The 26,641-nt window shown below is 29.6% G+C and overlaps 2 protein-coding genes across 2 annotated transcripts; one reads left to right on the top strand and one right to left on the bottom strand.

Moving 5' to 3' along the window:
- Positions 1-6,510: 6,510 nt before the first annotated feature.
- LOC132934814 (death-associated inhibitor of apoptosis 1-like) lies at positions 6,511-6,990 on the bottom strand. Its single transcript, XM_061001182.1, has one exon. The coding sequence runs from the start codon at positions 6,988-6,990 to the stop codon at positions 6,511-6,513; it is 480 nt and encodes a 159-aa protein (XP_060857165.1).
- Positions 6,991-13,944: 6,954 nt separating this feature from the next.
- On the top strand, positions 13,945-25,929 carry LOC132953692 (PHD finger protein 7-like). The gene is made up of 10 exons (XM_061026064.1): positions 13,945-14,052; positions 22,565-22,734; positions 22,818-22,919; positions 22,985-23,109; positions 23,178-23,462; positions 24,087-24,239; positions 25,075-25,190; positions 25,616-25,690; positions 25,775-25,803; positions 25,894-25,929. Exons 1-10 carry the CDS (start codon positions 14,031-14,033, stop codon positions 25,927-25,929), a joined length of 1,113 nt encoding a protein of 370 aa, XP_060882047.1. The 5' UTR covers positions 13,945-14,030.
- The last annotated feature ends 712 nt before the right edge of the window (positions 25,930-26,641 follow it).

The following is a 26,641-nucleotide window of genomic DNA, read 5'->3' on the forward strand; positions in this document are numbered from 1 at the left end:
TAATTTTTTAAACCATTTTCTCTCATGATTGGTATAATAATTAATTAATATATACCATGTGAACAAATAATTTTAAAAAAACGCGGCAATTAGTTTAATAACCACTTATTGACAATTGCCACTAGAGTCGCACCAGTCACCGGCCAGTTTTCGTTGCGCGGACTATAGATCGACCATCGACAACGAGATTCTAACACTAAACACCAATATATTCTATTGTGATTGGGTGTTTTTTTCCTATAAATAGTATGTGTACATAGTACAGACATGATAAAATATGATATGTACAAACAAAAATAATATTTTTTTTTATTTTTTTTTATTGATTAAACACAGGCTTTTGGTTGTTATAATATTTATCTACACTATTCCGTGTCTTGTATATATTATAATTTACTATTACAATAAAATTAAAATAATATATTTAAATGTCATAATCATTTTAGATCTTTAACATTTTCTATTATTTCATTTATATTTGCATTTATTCGAAGTATTTTTTTGAATATTAGTTTTAAATAATATACTGAATAGTGAACAACTGTAAAATAGTTAAGATAGTTATTATAAAAAAAATGTGACTCATTATTTTAATTAGTTTTTATTTCGTATTAAAGAAAGTAATCATCTCCTGGTATCTTAAGACAGATCATCGTCACACTAATAAGTCTAGTCTATGCCGAATTTTGTAGTTCAATATACTCTAAATGTATTATTTGTATTAATACAATGACAACGGCAACAAACCTTGTATGGTATCTATAATCCAGTCCCGGTCATATCTACCTAACGATATAATTCCCATACATTAGCGAAAACCAAATCAGTAATCTATATATTAACGAACATATTAAGGAATTTTATAGAATAGCTAGTTATTTAATAAAATAACGTATTACAAACATTACCGTTAACATATATAAATCGTATATTATAGGTACATTTATACCTGCAACCGGCAAATATACATGCGAACAATAGCCGCCGATGGTATAAAGTATAAACAAATTAATTGGTGATCGAGTGGCCATACATGAATGCCCTACCTGAAAAAAAAATTTGGCACGGAATCGCCCTCCTAATAAAAAATATCTAGCGTCACCACTGATTATGATGAACCTTGCATACAATTAGTAATATTGTTTAATCAACATAAAATAAAATTGTCGAAAACAACCGAAAATTTGTATATTTAATTTAATAATATTTTTTTAAGTGAGTCATCTTACGGAAGGTACAACGTTGATAACTTTTTTAACGAAATTATGCTCACAACACGCAAATTTTTATGACATCGAAAAATAAATATAATATTATTCATTCAAATGTGATAACTTATTATGAATACTTGCCATGCCTCGTTCCGAATTTTTTTATCTATGTAATCCGACGAGTTTACGTCATATAATGACGAATGACTGAATGAGTACATACTTGTTTTATTAAATATTCTTCGTTCATTGTATTTTGTTTATTAAAATAAAATAAAATAAGTAAGTATTACAATATATACCTATAACTGATATCTTATAAAAAATTAAACAAAACTATATTCAAACTGAGAGGACCAAGATAACGTACAGTTTAAGGATGTATATAGATAAAATACTAATATAATTTGGTTTTACTCTAACATATTACGACTGTAACCTAATAAATATAATATCATATAAAGGCGGACGAGTAGATATAGTGCTCTGTTGTACAGTAGTTGTAGAATACGTCATTGTAACGGATGTGTCACATACAGAGTGTAACAGGGAGACCTGTAAAAAAAAATAAAAATAATGTTATTTAAACGAGTGACAAAAAATTTTGAAAATTATAATATGATTAGTAATAATTAATATGAAATTAAGAAATATACTCATGTCAGGCAATACTTATTTATTTAGGATTATATTAATACCTACGTTTCTACTCATAAATTATACTATGTATAATTTATTATTTTACTTATTTTATTTAAAATAATATAATGGCTTTTGGGTTTACTACATATGGTATAAACAAATTAATTGGTGATCGAGTGGCCATACATGAATGCCCTACCAGAAAAAAAATATCTAGCGTCGACACTGATTATGATGAACCTTGCATACAATTAGTAATCTTGTTTAATCAACATAAAATAAAATTGTCGAAAACAACCAAAAATTTGTATATTTAATAAAATAATATATTTTTTTTAAGTGAGGCATCTACGGAAGGTAAAACGTTGATATTATGCTCACAACACGCAAATTTTTAAGACATCGGAAAATAAATAAAATATAATTCATTTAAATGTGATAACTTATTATGAATACTTGCCATGCCTCGTTTCGAATTTTTTTATCTTTTTAATCCGACGAGTTTACGTCATATAATGACGAATGACTGAATGAGTACGTACTTGTTCTATTAAATATTCTTATAATATAATATAATTAGTAATAATTATTATGAATTTAAGAAATATACTCATGTCAGGCAATACTTAACATAATATTTTGAACAAAGTTATTAGGTTCTAAAATAATTGATTCAAAAATGTATTGATATTTAAAAAAATTCTAAAAACTAACTACTTGACTTAGATTAATGTTTTTACTATCAAATTGACCTTATAATCAAATTTATAAATTCGCTATTTTGAATTTTTTATTTTCAGTATTAAATATTAAAATAATTGTTTATATTATAACATTATAATATTATTATTATTTATATAATGTTTGCCACTAGTGACTAAAAGTTATAAATTAAGAAGCACTTGGGAACAACCACTTGTCCACCTTTTCTTAATATTAAAAAGCATTGTTATGCCGTAATTCATAAGTTATCATGGTTATCATATTAATATGAACATATTAAAATATGTAACTATCGTTGGTAAAATTATTATTGAAACATGCATGCTAAATTGGTCATGAGATACTAAAGTGTATGCTATTTTACTCTTTAATAATATTACGTAACACACAATCTACAATTAGTATCTAATATATTTGAATTAAACACAAATATGCTTATACTTACTTTTCATCTTAATATTATAATTTTGGTGTAAAATAAAAACAACTGTGATATCTAAAAACAAGTTGTAACAATTATAAATATAATAATATAACATATTTATATACTTCATAACACTTATGTATATAATACGAACTCTACGTTATGTACGATTAACTGTTGATCGATACATTAATATTAAAACACACACATAATTTCAAGGGCTATGACCAACACACACCATGGATTAGTAAAGCAGTTCACTATATACACCTCATATCTCAATACACACTACGACTATATATGACTACGATACAGTCACATATTATTATAATAGAACATAGCTTAGGTATATTATATTTGCGAGTATTATTATTTGTCAGTGCTTAGTAGACAATAAACCATAATTATAACTGAAATGGAATCCTAGTAATTTAAATATATTATTTAAGATTCTGATATCTACATATCTGCCCCTAACTTATGGTATTTATATCTATAGGATCCTTCGATTCTCCCTGGATATATTATATTTAACTGCTCGTCCCCCCGATCATGATACAAAGTTTTTTTATTCATTGGTAATAATGTTACATAAGGTTACACCACAGCCGTCTCAATTAACATTCGCCAAACACACCGCACCAGCACCTCCGCAATGTGAGACGTAGATTATTCTAATATTTATAGGGAATTAAATAATTAATTATATGAAACAAAAAGATACGATGTATAAAAAGTATTTTCAATTATTAAAATAATATTAAGGTTTACAATAAATATTTACAAGATTCATACTTATCCATTAAATGGATTATGAAATTGCAGTATCATTATCTGAGTAACATACAATTCTCGGCATTTCAACATCTTCTAGGTAATAATATATAAAAACTTATATGATGCCTCGTCCATATTATATATCCAACGGTATATTAATTTTTATATCTTCTTTATACTTTCGAACCAACGGATACATTATGTATCAAACAACGCCTTGATCAATTGGTATGTAATACATCTGAGAAAAACAACATTCATCAGGACTAGGCATGCATCGACATGTTTGTGTGCTAATAAAACCGTAACTATTGTTAATCAACAATTGATATATTTTAATAACGCATGAGAGAAACATACATGTAAAAGCCATATCACTTGTGTAATATTTATTTTTTACATTATGTATCACACCTACCATATTATTATTAATTTATTATACATATAACCCTCTTGATCACTAATCCTTAATCATTACCTATCACTTATCCTTGATCCCTTGATCCTCTGATATCGTGTTCTATATTTTTCATACCTGTGCATGAGAAAACGCATACACGAACGCGCATACAACAACTTACATATTATCAATAACCTGACCGACATATATATATATCGATTCATGCATGTACACGAGAAAAACACACACCATTGCCAGTCACAGTCACCACCAACGAAACCCTCCCGATACGAGCAAAACATATTTTTTCACGCTTACATATGAGAAAACGCATGTGTGCTTGCACATCAACAACTTACATATCACTCAAGTGACCGATGCGTATATTTCATCAGCACCTACGTACAACAGTCATATCACTTGTATAATATTTTTATTTTACCGTGTGCATACACACAGGCATATAACACCACCGCCATATATTATTGTATAAGTTATAATATCGGAAAATTAAGAACTATTAACAATATCTCTCATTTCAGCAGATACTTTATGCGGTTTATTACCTAAATTTAGAAATATACAATAATTAACGTCACATCTGTAGTACCTATCATACCAACATCTTTATCAATTTAATAATTAAAAATTTTCATATTATTAGTCATTTTCCATACAGGATCATGCTACAATGTGCATACATGTGGGAACATTCTTGTTATTGTATCTTTATATACACAATACTATCAGGCTAACCTATCCTGAATAATATTGCAGATACTTATATTTTTAATCAATTATACATACATTGAAATATTGTATGAAATTACATTAGACTAAAATCATAGCTTATATACACATACATGGATTATAGGTATATACGAGAAAAAATAAATCTCTTTAAATGTTATTATTGTTATTATTATTCGTCAAGTGTAGTGAGAATTATAATATATATATATAAATAAGTAAAAAAAAAAAAAATAATACTAAAAACTATTATCGACCCATCACTTAGTTCTATAGTTACTTACATGAATACGCGATACCTAGTATGATATTATGAAAACCCACATTAAATCATATATACATATTCGATATTACAAACGCCTAAACATATTTTATAGTTAACATAACTATATATACATATAAACATTCATATATATATAGGTACACATCAATAAGTCATCTACATATAGGGATACACATATATTACTCACATAGTAAGCACACACTTGTATACCTATATCCTTACAAGTAGGGTGAAAAGGCCGACTCCGGATACCCCCCGCTTCACCCCCCCCCCCCCAAACCTATACTGCGCTTGATCGCGCTTGATCGCGCTTGATAACCCCCCGCCACACCTCCTACCATCACATACATCATCTCCACCCCACCACGCCCATATCTCGGTAACGTTGATCGCGGTGAATAGCCCTCCGCCTCACCTCCTACCATTACATACGTCATCACCACTCCACCCCGCCCGTACCTCGGTAACGTTGGCCGCGCTTGATAACCCCCCGCCTCACCTCCTACCATCACATACATCATCACCACCCCCACCCCGCCCATATCTCGGTAACGCTGATCGCGGTGAATAGCCCTCCGCCTCACCTCCTACCAATACCTCGCCAACGTTGGCCGCGCTTGATAACCCCCCGCCTCACCTCCTACCATCACATACATCATCACCACCCCACCCCGCCCATATCTCGGTAACGCTGATCGCGGTGAATAGCCCTCCGCCTCACCTCCTACCAATACTTCGGCAACGTTGGCCGCGCTTGATAACCCCCCGCCTCACCTCCTACCAACACATACATCATCACCACCCCACCCCGCCCATATCTCGGTAACGTCGATCGCGGTGAATAGCCCCCCGCCTCACCTCCTACCATAACATACATCATCACCACTCCACCCCACCCATATCTCGGTAACGTTGATCGCGGTGGATAGCCCCCCGCCTCACCCCGACACAAACCACACCATCCGCTCATCAGACGCTCACCGCGCGGCGCCCGCCCCGTCCGTGGCGCGCTCTGTCTGTCACGCGGACGGACTCATCGGCCGACGTCCGCTCGACCCGTATATCACCGACGGTGGCGCCATCTATCCGATAATCGGATGGACGCGGTTTTTCGAATTTTATCATATATACATACGTACATACATACATACATACGTACATACATACAAGCAGGATACCAAGTCAAATATTAACACGATTTAATTGTTTAATATAATTTGTTGTTTATTCAATACAAATATCATATATACATATATAAAATAGGTTATTGTGTTATAATGAACATGGGTGGTGCTAAAGATCACCCGACAAAATCGTACGATTCAGATTTACATAAATGGGCTCGACTATTACTATTATCACGATTATTACCAACATCATACGGTTCTGATTTACATCTACAGTCTCGAAGGCCGACATTATTACTACGCTTGTTATTAAGTTCATTTTTTACATTTTCAATAAATTCCATGCCTTTATATAATAATACGAATACATATTTGGAGTTGTACATGGCGTGTTGTTGCCACACTTCATCATTTTCTTCCCATTGCCCCAACAATAAGCCGCAGTAGTGACATTGAACCAAGTCGCCCGTTCCGGAATAAGTGAAACCACATTCGGCCAGCGAATATTTATCTTGACACGATCGAGGCGAGTGCGAATCGAATGTTTTCAGCCTCGATAAAAAGCTTGTATACTGAGGATATTCAGGATCCGAGTTCTCATGTACTAAACGCACTAGTGATCGGGAATCGGCGGTAAGTTTTAATAAATTCATTGCAAATGAAGCGTATGAAAATGTTTTAAATCGTGAATAAAGCGTGTTCTAAATGTTAACGTTTAAACGTGAATAAGACACTTCTAGCCAGTGTAACCGTCTGTAAGCAACTGTCGGCTATACGGTGATAGCTAGCGGACATTGCAAGTTATATGCAGATAATAATAATATAAATTAAAATATTTGAACGGTGATACAATATTTTGTTATCCCCCCAGTTATCAGATAACAGTCTTGACCGTCGTAGACAGATTTGCGGCATATTATTACCGTCACTGGTATCGTTATCACGTTCGACACATGACTCGCGATGTGCATATTGTTACCGTTAATTATAAAATGTATTATGTCCCGGCGCCGCTGAGTACTAGCGGTCGAATATTTCTACAGCCTTTATAGATAACGTCGGATACCCCCCACCAACCGCCCACCCACCACCGCATCCGATATTCGGGTTCGCCGCAACCGCATATGTTCTACGAATCAGACGGTCAGTGCAGCTCGACGACAACTGGTACATTCGTATTACCTCGCTCACTCTATTTAATATCTTTCCTCATATTAAATCTTTAAAAATGTTTAACTGCGTGATATGTGAAAAAGTGTACGTTCATAAGCGCGATCTGAACAGACACGCTAAAACCCACGATGGATCGGTGATTTCGTACGGGATATGTCTCAAGACGTTCGTCCAGCTGAACAATCTTAATATCCACGTTCAAAATCGTCATAGTAAGTACATTGAATATTATTCGCTATCGACCCGAAAAAAAACATTGTATGTGTATTTTTTCGGCTCGACAATAGTTTACTTGGGTTATTAATTAAATTATTTTTAAAATAGAGATCGCTAAAAACACTCCAGAATTCCACAGTGCTGTACGGATAGGTGGTGCAATGGGTAAATCATTTTTTTCTCTTATAAATAATAATAATAATAACGATACTATCTAAATATTAATAATATATGTTAGGTCGCGCATCAGTCATATGCTGGGCACCCCCCGCCACTACACCGCACGATCGGCCAGATGTTCTGGCTCCGACGGACATCTCGAGACGCCGCCGTCGTCTGGGCATACCTACTCCCCAACCTCAAGCCTCACCGTCCACATCCCGCACACCGACGATCGTTAGAACCTAACCGACCTAGAAATATGGAGAACAAGCTGGGTGTGTAATAAGGTGTAATTAGGTGTTAGTGGTGTAGAAACCCTAAGTTGGTGTCCGTGCGCGCGTATTATTACTGTACGCTCCCGGCCCGCACACATAATATAGACTCGATTATTTCAAATAATAATTCACATAAAATATTTTTGGTATATAATTTTATCAATACCTGGATTTTTTAACATATATCAATTATTATATATTTACAGTAGATAGGTACATGAAATATATCACAACGTCGCCGTGCATACTGATACAACGATATCCAATATTCAACAATTAAATGCAATATAGTACCCGATCATATATTATAATTTACTCATTTTTTCGTTAAATACGTAGGTAGAATTTATGCTGAAACCTAAAAATATACTCAACAATGTGAATATACATTAAAATGTACTGATTTTGATAAAAAAAAAAAAAAAAAAAACATAGCTGTCTGTGTGTAAATACAGAAATCTTGCTAAAATAAGTAAAAATATCAAAATTGCAATAAAGCAATATTGTATAAACATCACAATATTTTAGTAAAAAAAGGGGAAAAATATAATAATTTCATTAAATATATGTAATATTATAAAAAATATCATACCCATGTCTAATTACCATCAAAGGCATATATATTGGCTTAGTTATTAAATGTATCTAAATATATGACCATCACTATAACGAGCCATTATTGCAAGTCTCAGCATCCGAAACATATCGTTGCACTATAATATAATAGTTAGTACATACATACGTACATACACTATACACACACATACACAGTACACACGTACATACATTTGCATACATATTTACTTAAACAGCATTCATGCATACATATAGACTCGATTGATTATTTCAAATAATAATTTATATAAAATACTTTCGATATATACCTATTTTATTTAATACCTGAATTCTTAAACATATATTAATTATTATATATTTACAGTAGATACTTGAAATATATCACAACGTCGCTGTGCATACTAATACAACAATTAAATGCAATATAATACCTACAAAATCATATTTAAATTCCATGGTTTCGATAATAAAAAATATAATAATATATAGTTATTTTCATCACATATTAACAAAAACAAAATAAAATGTACCTACGTAAAGCTGTGATAATCTTTCACTTATCATATCATACAGAAAACCATATATATTTCAATTATTTTTAACGCAAATCTTACACAGATGGCCCAGCATTTATTTTATACTAAATAATAGGAATTTATTATTTATACAGTTATATCTATACTACATGGATGCTTATCACTGATACTGTGATGATTTAAAAATAAGCATGTACATTGCTATTAATAAAACTTCACCTTATAATAATATATTAACTGAGCTGGTACAGTTAGCTATTTTAAATAAATAATAATTAAAGGGATTAGGGATAGCTACTTCCTTTGTCCTATCTTTTACTATCAGTTAAAGCATATAATTATTACGATTAATTGGGATCGTGAATGTAGAGATTTATAAACGAAGGATATAATGATTTGTCATGCACCTGAGTCTGCGTGTCTTAATTAACTTTATCGTTGATGATGATTTTACCATAGAAATTATGTAAGTATTTTTTTAGTGTGACTTATTACCTGGTTGATATTTCTTGACCTGAACAATGATGGAACTTGAAATGAGTGTTGATGATATTGGTTTTGTTGAAATAATGTAAGTACGTTTTGTAGTTGAATATATAAATTATTTTAATAGTTCACAACAAGATTTTATAAGATCTGAAATAAGTGCATTTTTAAGTTAATAAGCGCTTTACGAGTATAGCGAGCTAAGACGGTGCGTATGAAAGACTGTTGGTCAGTATTGAATAATATGAGCAGACTGTTCTGCCTAGACCCGACTAGGCTGATGAGAGCGGAATGATCTGAATATTGAAATGGGGGGGTGTACTTATAGTATTGATCTTTGATATCTTGTTGTTCCATATTAAATTGTTATTGTTTATTTTGTGTAAATACATGGGTGTAATCAAAATATGTTATTGTCAGATTAGTAACATTAGTAGATATGAGTATATAATATAGTTATTACTTATTTGTACATTTTAAATAATATCAGGGTACAATGGTACATGGGTACAGATATATATTATATTATGTTTTGATAGTGTTTATCAGATATTACATATATTTATTGTGGTTTTTTGGTAATGAGTAATGACATATTAAATATTATTATGATGATATTCAATCATTAAGCCGTGTAGGCGCAATGATGTAGATATCATTACAATACTTTTCATGTATTATTATTCTATATGCATACTTTGTAAAATAATCATGAAATCGCTTGTATATTACCATCACAAGCTTGGAAATATATATTTTTTGTTTTTTTTTAGTCAAAATTTATAAAAATATTTTAATTTCTGCCAAATCATTATATTAGGTATATTAATGTCGATAAAATCTTATACAAATATAATTTCTATGTCAAGGACATGTCTAAAATATCGAGAATCTTAATAATTACATAATATAACGATAGTCTGCAAATCATTCCATCAATCATATCGCATTAGATTTATATCAAGTTTTATGACTCATACATTATAATATTATGTTAAAACATGTAAACATTTCATAAGTTCAATAAAAATGTGTTCAATTATCATAATCTCACTGTAAAAATAGGTATATATATAACTAATACATTACTTTTGAAAACCGGTATTTTCATAGATACTTCTACTAAAGTTATTATTTTTAATTAAACATAATAAAAACTGTATTCATAGAGCCTCATTCGTCAGTTATATAATATAATATTTCTATACTCTCATTAAAATCTTCACCAATTTTCATCACTGTCTCTTAATACACAAATCTATAACACGTCGGTCAAGACCACTATATTTTTATGATCTTCCACCAATGTAACATAGAAATCATATATTTGTCACCAATTATCGTTAAATACATGAGGGTATTTATGCTGCAACCATACCCGTTCACCTATTTACATTTTTATTTTAATTTATACTCAGTCATAGATACGCTGATATATTTTTCTAGATAATATTTTTCAAAGTATAGCTATACATATTTTTATAGGAACCTTAGCAAAAATGTTTTACTTATACATATAGCTGCAACGCTATAATAATAATTATTATTATTAAATTCATTTCAAAAATTGGTGTGAAATATTAATTGAAAATTATTTGAAATATTATTCAATAATAATAATAATAATAATAATAATAATAATAATAATATTGATATATTATACTCATTCAAATGATTTTAATCATAATAATATAATAGAGTGTTATCTAATATTCTATAAGTAAAAAAGATTATTTGAAATACAAAAACTTTTATTTGATACATTTATAGGAATTTTTTTTGTTAAAGTTTGCCATTGAAATCTTTGTAACGTTTTTTTTTCCAATACACTTCATATTTATCAAGTAGATGCCTCGATTGAGCATCATCTGGAAAATATGATGCACGGATTTAGAAAACCATAGTATTTTTTATTTGTATATATCAAGTAAGTCTTACTGAATTGTAGTATCTCAGTGTAGGATACATATGTTATATCCAATGCAGTGGGTGATCGACATGGGAAGGGTTGGTTCGGGTCGAAATCGAATAATACACAATCATCGACACCTCCATTTACACCGGTATTGAAGATGTAATCATTGAAATCGAATACATCGGCGAATAACAGTGGTGATAACTAATATAAAATCAAGCTTAATTATAAACAGGTTAAAAAAATCAAAAAATCTATATGTTAAATAAGTAACTTACTGGAAGCGAGTCAAATGTTGTAGGTTTTATCGTAAATATCACCGTTTAGATCATAAATATAAACATATTTATACTTCAACATAATATATGGGTACTAATGTACTATACAGATCTTGATAAACATATCTTAATGAGACGATAAGTAATTATTAGAAATATCGCAAAAATGTTTAATTTCCTACCTTACCTTCCATACCTTACCTCGTTCACCCCTGCACCGTCACTAAAACCACTCGCATACGTGAACGACTATAGTTCCCCCTCCACCCCTCCACTAGGTTAGCTTATGTAAGGTTAACTTCAGATGGAGACCCAAAAATAGAGATCCAGGTGAAGAAGTGGGCCGACGACCGAGCCTGGTCGGCCAGGTTTAAAACCTGCTGATTTTTAATATGAATATGAAGTTTGTATACATTATTTTCATTGAAAATACAATTTTATTATAGAAATCATACATGCATACATTTACATATCTATTTACTTAAACAGCATTCATACATGCATAGACTCGATCGATTATTTCAAATAATAATTTACATAAAATATATTTGATATTTAATTTATTTAATACCTAAATTCTTAAAAATATATTAATTATTATATATTTACAGTAGACACATAAAATATATCAGAGCCACAGTCATCAGCTATATAATATAACACCTATACTCTCATTACAATTTTCACTGATCTTCATCACTATACCTGTCTCGAAATACACTAACCTGTAACATGTAGGTCAAGAATAAAGCATTGACTTTCAAATTAAATACAATACCACTATATTTTTTTATTTTCCATTAATGTAACATAGAAATCATAAATTTGTTATATATATATATATATATAATATTCAATTATGGCAGTTTCAATAAATAAAGGTATACAATTTACTTATATTAGTAGCCCCCTTTCCCCTCAAAATTTTTAAAATTAGAACAAGATTTTTTATATTTTGAACGTAAACTTGATACCAAGTGTCCTATAGATTTATTTAAAAAAAATTGGACGTCTGTAAAGTATTTTTACCTATTACCATTACCAGTACCTCACCTAACGATTTTACGACTTGATAACAAAAATATATGATTTGATTAATATTCGTCCCGGCCTTAGGACGGCCCTGGTGCCGTTGTCAACGCCAACTGTCGCCACTGGTTACTATGATTACAAATTACCTATTACAAGTAAATATTACTTAATAAAATATAACATTTATATTTACAAAAACAGAATTATAAAATTATTATTTACAATAAAAATAGTGCAAAATAGTGTAAAATAAAACGATTTATTCGGTATATCATGGGTAGAGTCTGGATTTAGATATTTTTACATATCGTTTCTGAGTACTTATAATATGCGGTCTCGTAAAATTAAAAAATGTAGATAGTATAGTAGTATACAGTAATATAAGCCTAATATAGCCGGCACAGTTCAATGGATAACATTCCGTGGAGTTTAGTCTGCGTAGACAATTGCCCTACTATAATCCCATTGTGGAAATACATTTGTGCAGTCGGAGAAAAATGATGAAAAATACCCTGCAATACCGCCGCTTAAGAACCGTCGTGTGTGTCGAAAATATGCATGGTGATGTATCGACTTGGACCGGTTCGGGCATAGATAATAAAACAATGGATAGGCCATTCCTATATTAATGTACGAGGGGTTTGCGTGCCGGAATGTGGATGAGAGACAGACTGCTTTTATATAGTGCTTTTCACTCTAGCAAGTGGTTTTATCGATTTTTCATTAAGACCCCTAGTAACGTCCATGCACGTGTGATAAGCTGATATCATGGCTTATCAATTATTTTATTATCTATGGGTTCAGGACGGTCAATACGACTTTGCGGACAACATGTGACAGCTGTCTTTTTCCGATGACCAAATACCGACACGCTCTCTGGCCCCTGGTGAACGCCGCCCGCCTCAACCACTATTAGTCACTATTCCACAGTGTACCGCATTCATTTGCCAATGAACGTCTATCCTAGGAGCACGTGTCTGTTATTGTCACGGGACATATTTTGCGAGAAAACAGAGAACCACCGCACATATATTTATCGCAAACATGGCGCCGACTACTAGCAGTGGTGAGTATCCAGTTTCCCTTATTATTCGTATTTTTATTTTCGAATGTTATTTCGGTTTTCGTATGTTCAAGTCTCTGAATCTGTACATTTTACATTTTATGATAAGGCTTGGTTTTATACTACACTTCAAAATGTAATGAATATAATATTGTTGTTTAAGTTAGGCACGGGCACATATATATGAAAATACTAGATATCCCGGCTTCTGCTGTAGTCCACACCTACGTATAAAATAATGTATCCAACAAAAAGACCGCCAGTCATTCTCTAATTGGTTACTGTGTACAAACTAAACTGATGCGACACGTTGACAGATACTATTTTGTACATATCACGGATAAATAATATATACATACTATAACCTACATACTTTACATTGTTTTATTTTGTTTTTTTTTTTAAACGACTGCTATAGAAATGATAAAATACAATACAACAAAAATTATAATAATTAATCTCATTTACCATAATAATATAAAATATCGTACGATTTTCAACCGATCGAAATCTGTAAATACAACATAAATATCCACCTCTTAGATAACGGCGGCAGTCAATTTATTGGCGACAATAATAATAATACCGAAGTCGGCTGTCTAATATTTTTTTATATACGTGGGTATGGGTAAAATAGGAATGTACACGTGACGTCATAAGCCGTATCCCATGCAGGCGGCCGCAGCAAATCGTACCTAAAACGTTCTCGTCACCTGTTGAGTTCAAAGTATAATATATTATAATATTATTATGTACGTTTAATACTAATTCTGTTTTGATGTTTTATTTAATTTACTTATATAGAATCAATTCGAGTAAAGCGAGTAAAAATTCTGGGAAGACTTTAATATTATAATAATAGCTCAAGACATAAACTTCGTAAGGTTATTAAATATCTCAACAAAAAACTTCGCCGAACTGCTAAGTAAAAAAAAAACAGGTCTTTAAGCACTTTAAAGATGTGATATCATACATAAATGCTAAGTTATTTGAATTAAAATACCTACGTTTATTTTGTTTCAATAATGTATTTACTTGGCGAGAGCGTATATTGACAACGTGAGATGCGGCCGCCGTCATTCCAGATTTCATTATAATTTTCCATTAAAAAGTTTGTACGTTTCATTCGAGAACTTAATTTCCAACAGTATAATTTCTATGATTTTTGCAAAAGGATCATCTGCACAATTTTTCTGATTTTTTCCATTTTATCAGAGGTATTAATCGATTTAGTAGATAACTATAGATATTAGTTAGGTCTGGTTAAAAATACATCAAAATGTACACCGTTTAAACGGTTCCTGCTTCGAGATAATATATTATGTACACTTGCCGCCGCTATGTATTTTTTTTACTCAACTCGCGCCACGACCGTAACCAAACCTAATAGTAACAGTGACCGTCGACGGCGCGGCGGCCCGGCGTATTGTTGTAATAATATTATTGTTGTGAACCTATTGTGTCCATGGTGCTTTTATAAAACGCGGTTCATTCTCCTCGCGGGTTCCCTCCGTCCGTCCGGCGATAAAAATATATTATTAAACCTTACAAGAATCTACGATTGACACTGCCGGGCCGCGGTTTACTAAATCGGCAACCGTCTTCCAAAATATGATTAAAATAACATCGCCGTCGAAATAACCATTTATAGGCTTGTGTGATTAGGATTGTGTGCGGCCTTCAATAACAAACAATAATAAAACTATGTATTTTTTACTTCGAATAAAAATAGATGGGTACTTTGTTTCGATTTTGTTTTCAGTTAAAATGTATATACAAGTAACCGATTTTTATTTTAACGGGAAACATATTATTATCGTATTCCAGTACCGATAACACAGTCATCATTATAAATATTATGCGCGCACAGACTACAATTTGTAGTCGAGCCTGGAACAATAATTATTGCCCTAATAGGTACTTGGAAAGTGACCATAATTTTTTTCACACATCAACATAAATTAATAACTGTGTTCTAATGTTGTCAATTATTATTTTTAAACATATTAATAAATTATTTCAGTGTCAATATTTCTATATTTACAAGTATAATACTCAATAGTAGATATAAGGTATACTGCAATAATTAATTATTATTGTACATTTTATATCACATAATATTATAATATAATATTTCTTTTATACTGCGGCCATTATGACAAATATAATTCAAAGCTTAAAAGTTGTATTATATTATATTATTATATATTTTAATTTGTGATACCAATTACTATACTCCGTTTTAAATAGGTTTACGTTTTGGTGTCGCGCGTCTCTCACCAAGTACCGCCGCCGGTCACGACGAGCGCGTCAACAGTTTCTATATTGTGCTGTTAGTTTTGATATCAGAGTGAATTGGCCTATTATACAATTTAAAGGTATGGTTTTTGAGAAAAAATGACCTTTTTGAAACCTTACATTTTATAAAAATAATCATAAATTACTTAAAAATTATAATATCAATAAAAGTCTTCACGTGACCACTAGATAATATAAATTCCCGTACCTATAAATTGTATAATAGGTCAATTCACTATAATATCAAAATGTACAGCACAATATTGATATTTTATATAGAAATCAGAATTTAAAATTAAAATTATTTTTTGAACACGTAATAAAATCTAGAATTTTTTTTTGGTATGATAGGTAAGCTATCACATTTGTAGATTATGCGCATGATAGGTATGATTAGGTAAGGTTGACCGCCGAAGTCAATTTTACATACGCCCTCCAGTGGCTGTTGTAATTTCACCTGCGGGCTGTGGGCCACGGGCACCTAACGCAGCTTGAAAAATTGGTAGATTGTACGTATAATTGTAGACAATACGCCAATACGGTAATGCATGGCTGATAGAAATGCATAATGTGTATAGCCGCCTAATAAAGACTAATAATATACGCGTAATTAAATAAAAAAACTTCCAATAAACACGGGCAGTCGCGGCGCTTAAATTGTCCGAGCATATTGCATCGCCGTCAATGCATTGGAATTATGTTGGAAAAGTAATGTTTAATTATGGCTACAAATCTACTATAAAATATTAAACGTGCTCGAACGCGACCGAACGAACGCGTCTCATTTACGTGTGTGAATAAACCCATATAAAAGTACATGTAATAATTTTGAACGATTATTAAACCGGCATTTCAGCATTTTAATTATTAAATTAAATCATATTCTAAGTAATGTCCATAAGGGCTCGTGTACGAGTAATTACGTGTACCGTATATGGTTGATACCGAGTTGCGGTCGAGATTATAACAGGTAAAAAAAAAAATCCGAGTTGCGGTCGGGATCAAAACAGGTTAAAAATCAAAATAGGTAAAAATCCTAGTTGCGGTAAAAAAATATGATTAATAATTATTATGTTTTAAATATTGACATAGTTACATATTATTATGCTAAATACAAAAATAAAACGGTCAAAATACGTCACGTCAAAATACAAATTTATAGTTAGTTTATAGTTACACTTACACATTCAATTATAATATAGTCACATTTTAAAATACAAAACACATATTCAACGAATAAAATTAATACATTTATAATATTAAACCGGTTCATATTTGTATGATACACATTTCACAAATGTCAGCAAGTCAATTTGTTTTTTTCAAATACTGTTGTATTTTATTTTTAATTAATTTCTGATTTATGCTCTCGCTTTTTTTATTAGTTTCCAAAACTACTGAATTGATTTTTGAATATGTATCAATCTGAATATTTTTGACACATTTCAAAAATTCAAATATGTTGGGATGTGGCGATCGGTTCTCAGTTTTTAATTTAGAATTGAACGCTTCACTTCCATTATTCTTTTTCACTATACATAACAGATAGTTGTGACATTTTGACGTGTTGATACAAAAACGCCTTGCAATAGACTAAACGATATAACGTTGACTTACGTTGACGTATGATAACATTGTCGATAAAGCTCGCGTCTCGTATCATAATAATTGGCGTAATAATACGTGAAAATATTATCGAAAATTGGATAAGAGCTCATCGGATAATCGATAACCGGATACTGACCGCAATTAAGACGTTAATTTTACCTTCAATATTATTAAGACCGCAATTCGTCTATTGCGACCGCAACTCAGACAGTACCCCGTATATACGTATGTTCGTTTTTAACGATAATAAATCCCCAGATCTTGATAATTGATATTTTAAACATCAAGTTGATTAAAGAACTGGTGCAACGGGTATAACTGGGGGGGGGGGGGAGAAGTCCCCCCAGCCACTATCCTAACTGCGCTATTATAGTCTTGAAGACATAATAATATATTAACGATATCTCATTGTCTGTCTATGTATGATTTAAAAACAAACATTCACAATAAATTGATATTATAATATATTACAATAGATCCGTCTCCCTAGCACTGTCATGTTTGAAATTGAATATCAAAATTATTTAGTATGTTTAATAAATACTATTTACCTATGTACAATTTTGTATGGTCAAAATAAAATTGTTTACCTACACCTCCACGAACAACGAACACGAGAAAATGCGATTTCCCCGTGTCCGCACTGCGGTAACGTTACCCCAGCAGTGGCCCAGTAGTATTTCGGTTAGAAGGGCGGTATACTCACTTCTCTATTTTTTTTTTAGCGTAAATTCTTTAAATAAACGATGATACGCGGTCTTATGGCAGTATACCCCCGTGCCTATTAGAATTTTTGTTGATAAAAACAAAATAATCTATAATTATTTGTAATCAGCGGAGCGATGACTGTATTGATTTTACAATGATGAGTGTTTTTTTATTTTTGTGTCTGTCATCATGGTTTGGGGCAGTAAAACTGCTTCGATTTTCTTCAACAGTATCTTATTCGATGGGAAAGTGAATGTAGTTGGTGCATTGAGGAGGTCAAAATTTAAAATTCCCAATAGTTTTCAAAAGCGCCGTGAAAAACAACATAAAAATTAAGGGAAAACGGCAATTTTTACGCAAAAACGGTTTTTGACAAGATCGTTATTGGTTTTTGGTGCAACTTTAAAACAAATGAAAGTATATAAATGATATTTTCACTGGTTGTTTAAATTCGTATTTTCTATAAACGGTAAAATGTTCAAAATATTTTGATTTGATTTGAAGTGTTTAGTTACAGTTTTATAAGCATTTAAAATTCAAATCTTGACAAAATATGTAAAAATCCCGAAAATTTACAAATTAATTTGAGTTGAGAATTCATAATTTTTCTTTTTTAATCTAAGATTTGAAAATGTAATACAAGATTTCTCATAAGTTTGCCTACTTTAATCAAAAAAAAAATATGTCTACGAGCAAATCAATTTACATTTTTATGAGCGTTTGAAGCATATTTTTACAATATTGGATGTTCATTCGATTTCTCATGTAGTGGTTTTGTTATTTTATTCTTATTCAAAAACGAATAACTGTAGATACATAAAAATTTTACTGAATGTATATATTTTCATTTTCTATACACAATACAATTTTGAATATATTTTTACTCTTTTTGGGCTCTTTACAGTCATTGTCAGTTTTTTTTTTTCTAATTTTTTCAAATTAGTTGTAATTTTTAGTTTTTTAACAAATGGTTTTAAAAAATTATTTGAGTTGAAGATATTTAAAAAAAATTTTAAAAATAAGTCAAACACTACTAAAATGCATTTTGGTAAATATTAATTGCTCACTACTATTCTGTATCGTAGTGAGAAATTGGTTAGGATGCTAGGGCATCTCATCAAAGGCTTTTTGTTATGTTTCAGTTTAAAAGTTGTTTTATGAGTATTGTAAGATATACAAACAATTTACATTTTAAAATACTCAGATATCGCTTTAAAATTTAACTATAACGAAGATACCCCAGATAACAATCTTAGATTTACATTTTATAAATTCACTCTACTTTTTAAACTAACAGAGTTAAACGTGATCTGCTATGTGCAAAATTTGCCATGATACGCACTTGTAAGACGGAGACAATAAATGTTGGTGTAATGTCCCCTTAATTTCAAGTTTTAAATTTTGATTTGGTAATAATTGGTCATTGGTGGCGCATTGCTAAAAATATTCATGGATATACGCCTTCTTGACGTGGTTAGATCTTAGGCGTTTATAATAATATATCCTTAACATTTAATAAAAAAAAAATGTTACTCGTTTCGCTCGAATACACTTACAACCCTAATTATAACGTTCAGATTAGAACTATACAAGAATTTTTAAACAACAAACTAAATGAAGAATATAAAAACAATAAAACCACACAATTACTTTTTATTTTGAATATATTCTTAAAATAAAATATATTATGAACTTTAAAATCAAAATAGTCAAAATATGCACTATAAATGTTGATTATAGAAGTTAGGTAGTTATTCTAAATTAATTAAATAAACATTGTTATAAATAAGCGATTCAGAATTGTGGTACTGAGAATATATATGGGTTGTAACAGAAAGACCTGAGAAAAAAATTATGCTACTAAAACTAAAATTATACGATGAATAAATAATTTAAGAAATATACTCATGTCAGGCAATTCCAAAAATAATATTTTTAAAAATTTTTTAAGATGGTGTTAAATTTAAATTCAATGATATAATATCTTTGTATAAGAAAAACGATTCTGAGCAAAAACGGTCAGTCAACCTATAATAGTACTACTAAGTACTAAGTATATTTGATATTATTGTGAATAAAGCAATTTATATATTTACGTCGAACCTTGTTTTAAATTTTCAATCCTTAGCTATAAAATTTGAACATTTTATACATTTTTAACTACAAAATCATTTTTAAATTTTAAATTTGATAAATTTTGTCAAAATTTGAACTTAAATTCTTATAAACAAAAATTGTGCTTATGTATTTTTAATATTTTTCAACTGCTATTGTATCAATATATCAGGAGCCTAGCATTCAATTTTCACGCTTTTTTACCCAACAATTAAAATTTTGAATATATTTTTACTCTTTTTGGGCTCTTTACAGTCATTGTCAGTTTTCAATTTTTTTAGTTTTTTTTTCTATAACTATAATCAAAATTTTAAGCCCAAAAAGAGTAAAAATATATTCAAAATTTTAATTGTTGGGTAAAAAAGCGTGAAAATTGAATGCTAGGCTCCTGATATATTGATACAATAGCAGTTGAAAAATATTAAAAATACATAAGCACAATTTTTGTTTATAAGAATTTAAGTTCAAATTTTGACAAAATTTATCAAATTTAAAATTTAAAAATGATTTTGTAGTTAAAAATGTATAAAATGTTCAAATTTTATAGCTAAGGATTGAAAATTTAAAACAAGGTTCGACGTAAATATATAAATTGCTTTATTCACAATAATATCAAATATACTTAGTACTTAGTAGTACTATTATAGGTTGACTGACCGTTTTTGCTCAGAATCGTTTTTCTTATACAAAGATATTATATCATTGAATTTAAATTTAACACCATCTTAAAAAATTTTTAAAAATATTATTTTTGGAATTGCCTGACATGAGTATATTTCTTAAATTATTTATTCATCGTATAATTTTAGTTTTAGTAGCATAATTTTTTTCTCAGGTCTTTCTGTTACAACCCATATATATTCTCAGTACCACAATTCTGAATCGCTTATTTATAACAATGTTTATTTAATTAATTTAGAATAACTACCTAACTTCTATAATCAACATTTATAGTGCATATTTTGACTATTTTGATTTTAAAGTTCATAATATATTTTATTTTAAGAATATATTCAAAATAAAAAGTAATTGTGTGGTTTTATTGTTTTTATATTCTTCATTTAGTTTGTTGTTTAAAAATTCTTGTATAGTTCTAATCTGAACGTTATAATTAGGGTTGTAAGTGTATTCGAGCGAAACGAGTAACATTTTTTTTTTATTAAATGTTAAGGATATATTATTATAAACGCCTAAGATCTAACCACGTCAAGAAGGCGTATATCCATGAATATTTTTAGCAATGCGCCACCAATGACCAATTATTACCAAATCAAAATTTAAAACTTGAAATTAAGGGGACATTACACCAACATTTATTGTCTCTGTCTTACAAGTGCGTATCATGGCAAATTTTGCACATAGCAGATCACGTTTAACTCTGTTAGTTTAAAAAGTAGAGTGAATTTATAAAATGTAAATCTAAGATTGTTATCTGGGGTATCTTCGTTATAGTTAAATTTTAAAGCGATATCTGAGTATTTTAAAATGTAAATTGTTTGTATATCTTACAATACTCATAAAACAACTTTTAAACTGAAACATAACAAAAAGCCTTTGATGAGATGCCCTAGCATCCTAACCAATTTCTCACTACGATACAGAATAGTAGTGAGCAATTAATATTTACCAAAATGCATTTTAGTAGTGTTTGACTTATTTTTAAAATTTTTTTTAAATATCTTCAACTCAAATAATTTTTTAAAACCATTTGTTAAAAAACTAAAAATTACAACTAATGTTCATTGTTAAACCTGCAAATTAATGATATATTATTATAATTTTACAGTTCATCGAGAGGCACATACCTCAACTGCCCTTCAACCTTATAGCCAGAAGGTAGAGCTTAATAAGAGTCAGAAGAAAAAGTGTATGTTATGTGGCCATAAAAAAATAAGTCAACAGTTAAATGGTTCACTGTACATGCTCAATGATGTGATAGTACATTATTTTTGCATTGTAATTATACCTATTTCCTCAGATATTAAATGCCATGTAAGTGTGTTAATAGTAGAATATGACTATAATTTACTTGTTTTCAGATGTTATCATCAAAAGCGTTGAAAAATGGTAGCGACAAGGAGGGGATTTGGGGTTATTTATTAAACGATATTAGAGCTGAAATACTTCGAGGATCTAGAGTGGTATGTTTTTTCCATATTATTATGCACCGTGTACCATGTACTAAATAGTTATATCATAATTTTAGACTTGCGTTTATTGCAATAAAAAGGGAGCAACTTTAATGTGCAGTGAAGTACGCTGTCGAAAACTGTTCCATCTTCCTTGTGGGTTGATAAATGGGTCTATGCATCATTATTTTTCGCCATTCAAGTACATAGTTAATTTTATATTTGTTAACCTATTTTGTATATGATTCTTATTGAAACAAAAAACTTTAGGTCGTTTTGCCAACAGCACCGCGTTCAGCCAGTTATAGATGTAACAGAGTTACCTCCATTTGCTTATCCTACTGTAGAATGTGGCATTTGTAATGATAGTATTGTACCATCAGCTTCATCAACTTCCATATGGGTGCCGTGCTGCAGAATTAATGGATGGTTCCACCGAGACTGCGTTCAAGATCTGGCATTGCGGAAAGGCTATTTTATTGAATGCCCAAGATGTGAAAACGTAGATAAATTTAAGAGCAGAATACTCATTCTTGGAATATATATACCATCACGGTAAAACTGAGTTTTATTTATTCTAATATTTGTAATATGCAATATGTTTGTACAAAACTATATAAGTAATACTAGTATAGAAAAATGATAAAAGTATTTAAAAGTCACTTTTTTAGCAAAAAATTATCAACTTTTTAAAATATAATTTTCATAGAAGTAGAATATATTTTAATATTAGTTCATTGCTAAGGAACAAAATATATAATTTGTACAAAATTGTATTTTTATACATTGGAGTGATACAAAATATATTCTGCTTTAGTATATGAAATTTCAAATGTTGTCATTCGACAAAAAAAAAACATACAAATACCATTGAAAATTGTGAACAAATTTCAATTTTAAGTTGTTAATTGTTTTAAAGAAATTTAAATTTTCATAATAATGAAGTCTAGTTATCTAAATTCTTAAAAAGTAAATTTAAAACCGTAGAAATTAATTAAAAATTTAGTAAAAACCAAACAATTAGTTTTAAATTATCATTCTATAATACCTAATTGTACCTACTGTAAATAAATTATTTTAATAAATTCTAAGACATGGAGTTTTAATTTATGAACAATATGAATACGCTTTAAATAGTTTTTATTTTATATACAGTTAACTTAAACATTTAAATCACAGGTACCACACTTGGGAAAAAAGAAGGTATTTACAAAATACTTTACTGAATACTCTACAGAACAGTTTTGAACAGCTCACTGAAAGGGCTACGCAATGCGATGCTATACACTGTCTCTGTCCTCATGAAGGCAAACGCAATTTTCAAAATGAATTGTAAGTAATTTGTTTTAATTATAAACATAGTTTTAATTTTACGCACCAAAGTTAAATATTAGGTATAGTAAATTAATAAAATACTCATTAAATCATTAGCACCTACCTAAATTGTGTGAAATATTTGTGAAATTGTCATATTAAATTTAATTCAAATCATTTTTACTATAAATTTTAAACTTGTTTGTATGAAGAATAATATCCCTAACTCTGTTTATATTCTATATTTCTAACCATCATCGTACATTTTATCAATCAATAATAAATTATCATCCAAATTTTAATTTCACATTGTGTTTAATTCCATTGGTATCAAATTAGGTATAAATTTTTAATTACTGATGTAAAGCGATAGCGAAATAACTTATTAAAATCACCAGTACGCTGAACTACAACTGTACTTATAGGTGGGAAGCAGCCTTAAAAAAGTTGAGACCTGCTGAAACCCTAACTTAACCTAGTAAATAATAAATTATTTAACTTAAAATTTCCATTTAAATACTATATTTTATAATTTTGGATTGGTTAATAAATTAAAAACGTGGTTTGTAGGTACTAATATTTTATTTACATTTACTTAAAAGTCAACTCATTTGCAAAAGCTATATCATTTGATATGATTGTCTGCTTTGTAATAAATCAAAGTCAAAATTAATCTATGTTGACATGTAATACTTATACAATATTACCTTCCCCGCAAATTGAAAAATACCTAGTTAATTAAATCTTAATATATATCCAAAATGACATAATTAGGTATATAGGTATGTTTTTATGTTATTGTTATTACATTAAATATTCAAGTGACATTTATATTTTTTTATTTTCCAAACAGTGGATGGAAGTTAGTTCTCTGCAGAACATGTGGGTACAGACAGACGCATGTATACTGCAATTCAATTAGATTTGATGAGAAATGGGACTGCACAGAATGTCAGATGGTGATTAAAAGTATGATTTATCATTATTATAGTATTCATTTTTCATATGCTTTGCTTTATAAAATTCTCAAACCCTTAATAAAACTAATAACCAATTGATTACACGTTCATATGTTTTTGAGTCTGTAGGCAACAAACATAGTAGTGGTGGCTATGTGTGCAGAGATACAGTTGGTAACAATACAATTTATAGGTATTTTCTTTACCATCGTGTTTTAGACAATTTTTTTAAAGATATCAAAATCCATAAATATTAATTATTATTTATTTGACTGTAGGTTAGGTACAAATAAAACTGACTCATAAAACTATAAAACGATAATATCAATTTAAATATGTAACAAACACAAATGAAACATTGTTCCACTAATGACTTTATTATTTTACCTATTTTGATTTAAATAATTGTTTAAAACATTGAATAATAAATTTCAGAAATTACAGCAAGACAATTGGAATTTCCTATTGATGGGAATTCTGTAGGTATTTCAGCAGTTCTGGGTGATTTTGGTAAGATAATGATTCAAAAACTAATTAATTAAATAAATTGTATTGAAGCTCAGATACAATAATTATTAAATTATCCTATTTCAGATTCAAAAGGAAATTTTATTCCTAAACAGGTAATACGTATAACAAAACAATAATTTATTTTAAATGTATTAGTAATATTTATAATTATTTTAATTATAAATGTTGAATTATTTTTATAGCCGTACATTCCTGGATACGTTCAAAGACGAGAATAACGCTTCAAATTCGGATGTGTACATATTTTTTCATTATTTTCTTGTATATTTTGTTATCAATTTTTTACTATTACATTTTGAGTTATATAGGTTAAGTATTCTAGTATATGTAATAACTACTAAAATATAATATAACAATGATGTAACTAAAGTAGTACCTATGTTATTTTGTTACTTATGAGCAATATTTGAGTATATTTTTTTTCATTTTTTCTTTTTTTTATTGTAAGTACATATATTTTATGACCAAGTATTTATTTATATCATTACATTTTTAATTTGTATATTAATTGTATGTGTTTTATTATGTTTCAACAATAACGTTATTTTTAATACATTTTAAATCATTTTATGCGATTACCAATTTATAGTTTTTTTTTAAAATTATTATTCTTGATACAGCTTCAATAACTTAGGTTATTAGCTTATAAAAATATTAAATATTAATGCTACATATAACTATAGTTTATAAGGTTGAATACAAGGTTATTCTTGATTAAGATATGGTTTTGCTGCGATATTGTCTTAGATTGGGCTAAGGAATATGTCATGAATATTTCATGAAAATTAATTTCCATATTTATAGTATGTGTTAAATATACCTACACAATTCAAAATTGCTCAACAAAATACATAAGATATATGTCACATGTCTTATGAACCAAACATTCAGATTTCACAAGTGTTAAAAGTGAAATAATTAAGATAAAAA

This window comes from Metopolophium dirhodum, chromosome 1 (assembly GCF_019925205.1).
Source record: "Metopolophium dirhodum isolate CAU chromosome 1, ASM1992520v1, whole genome shotgun sequence".
Classification (NCBI taxonomy): Eukaryota; Metazoa; Arthropoda; class Insecta; order Hemiptera; family Aphididae; genus Metopolophium; species Metopolophium dirhodum.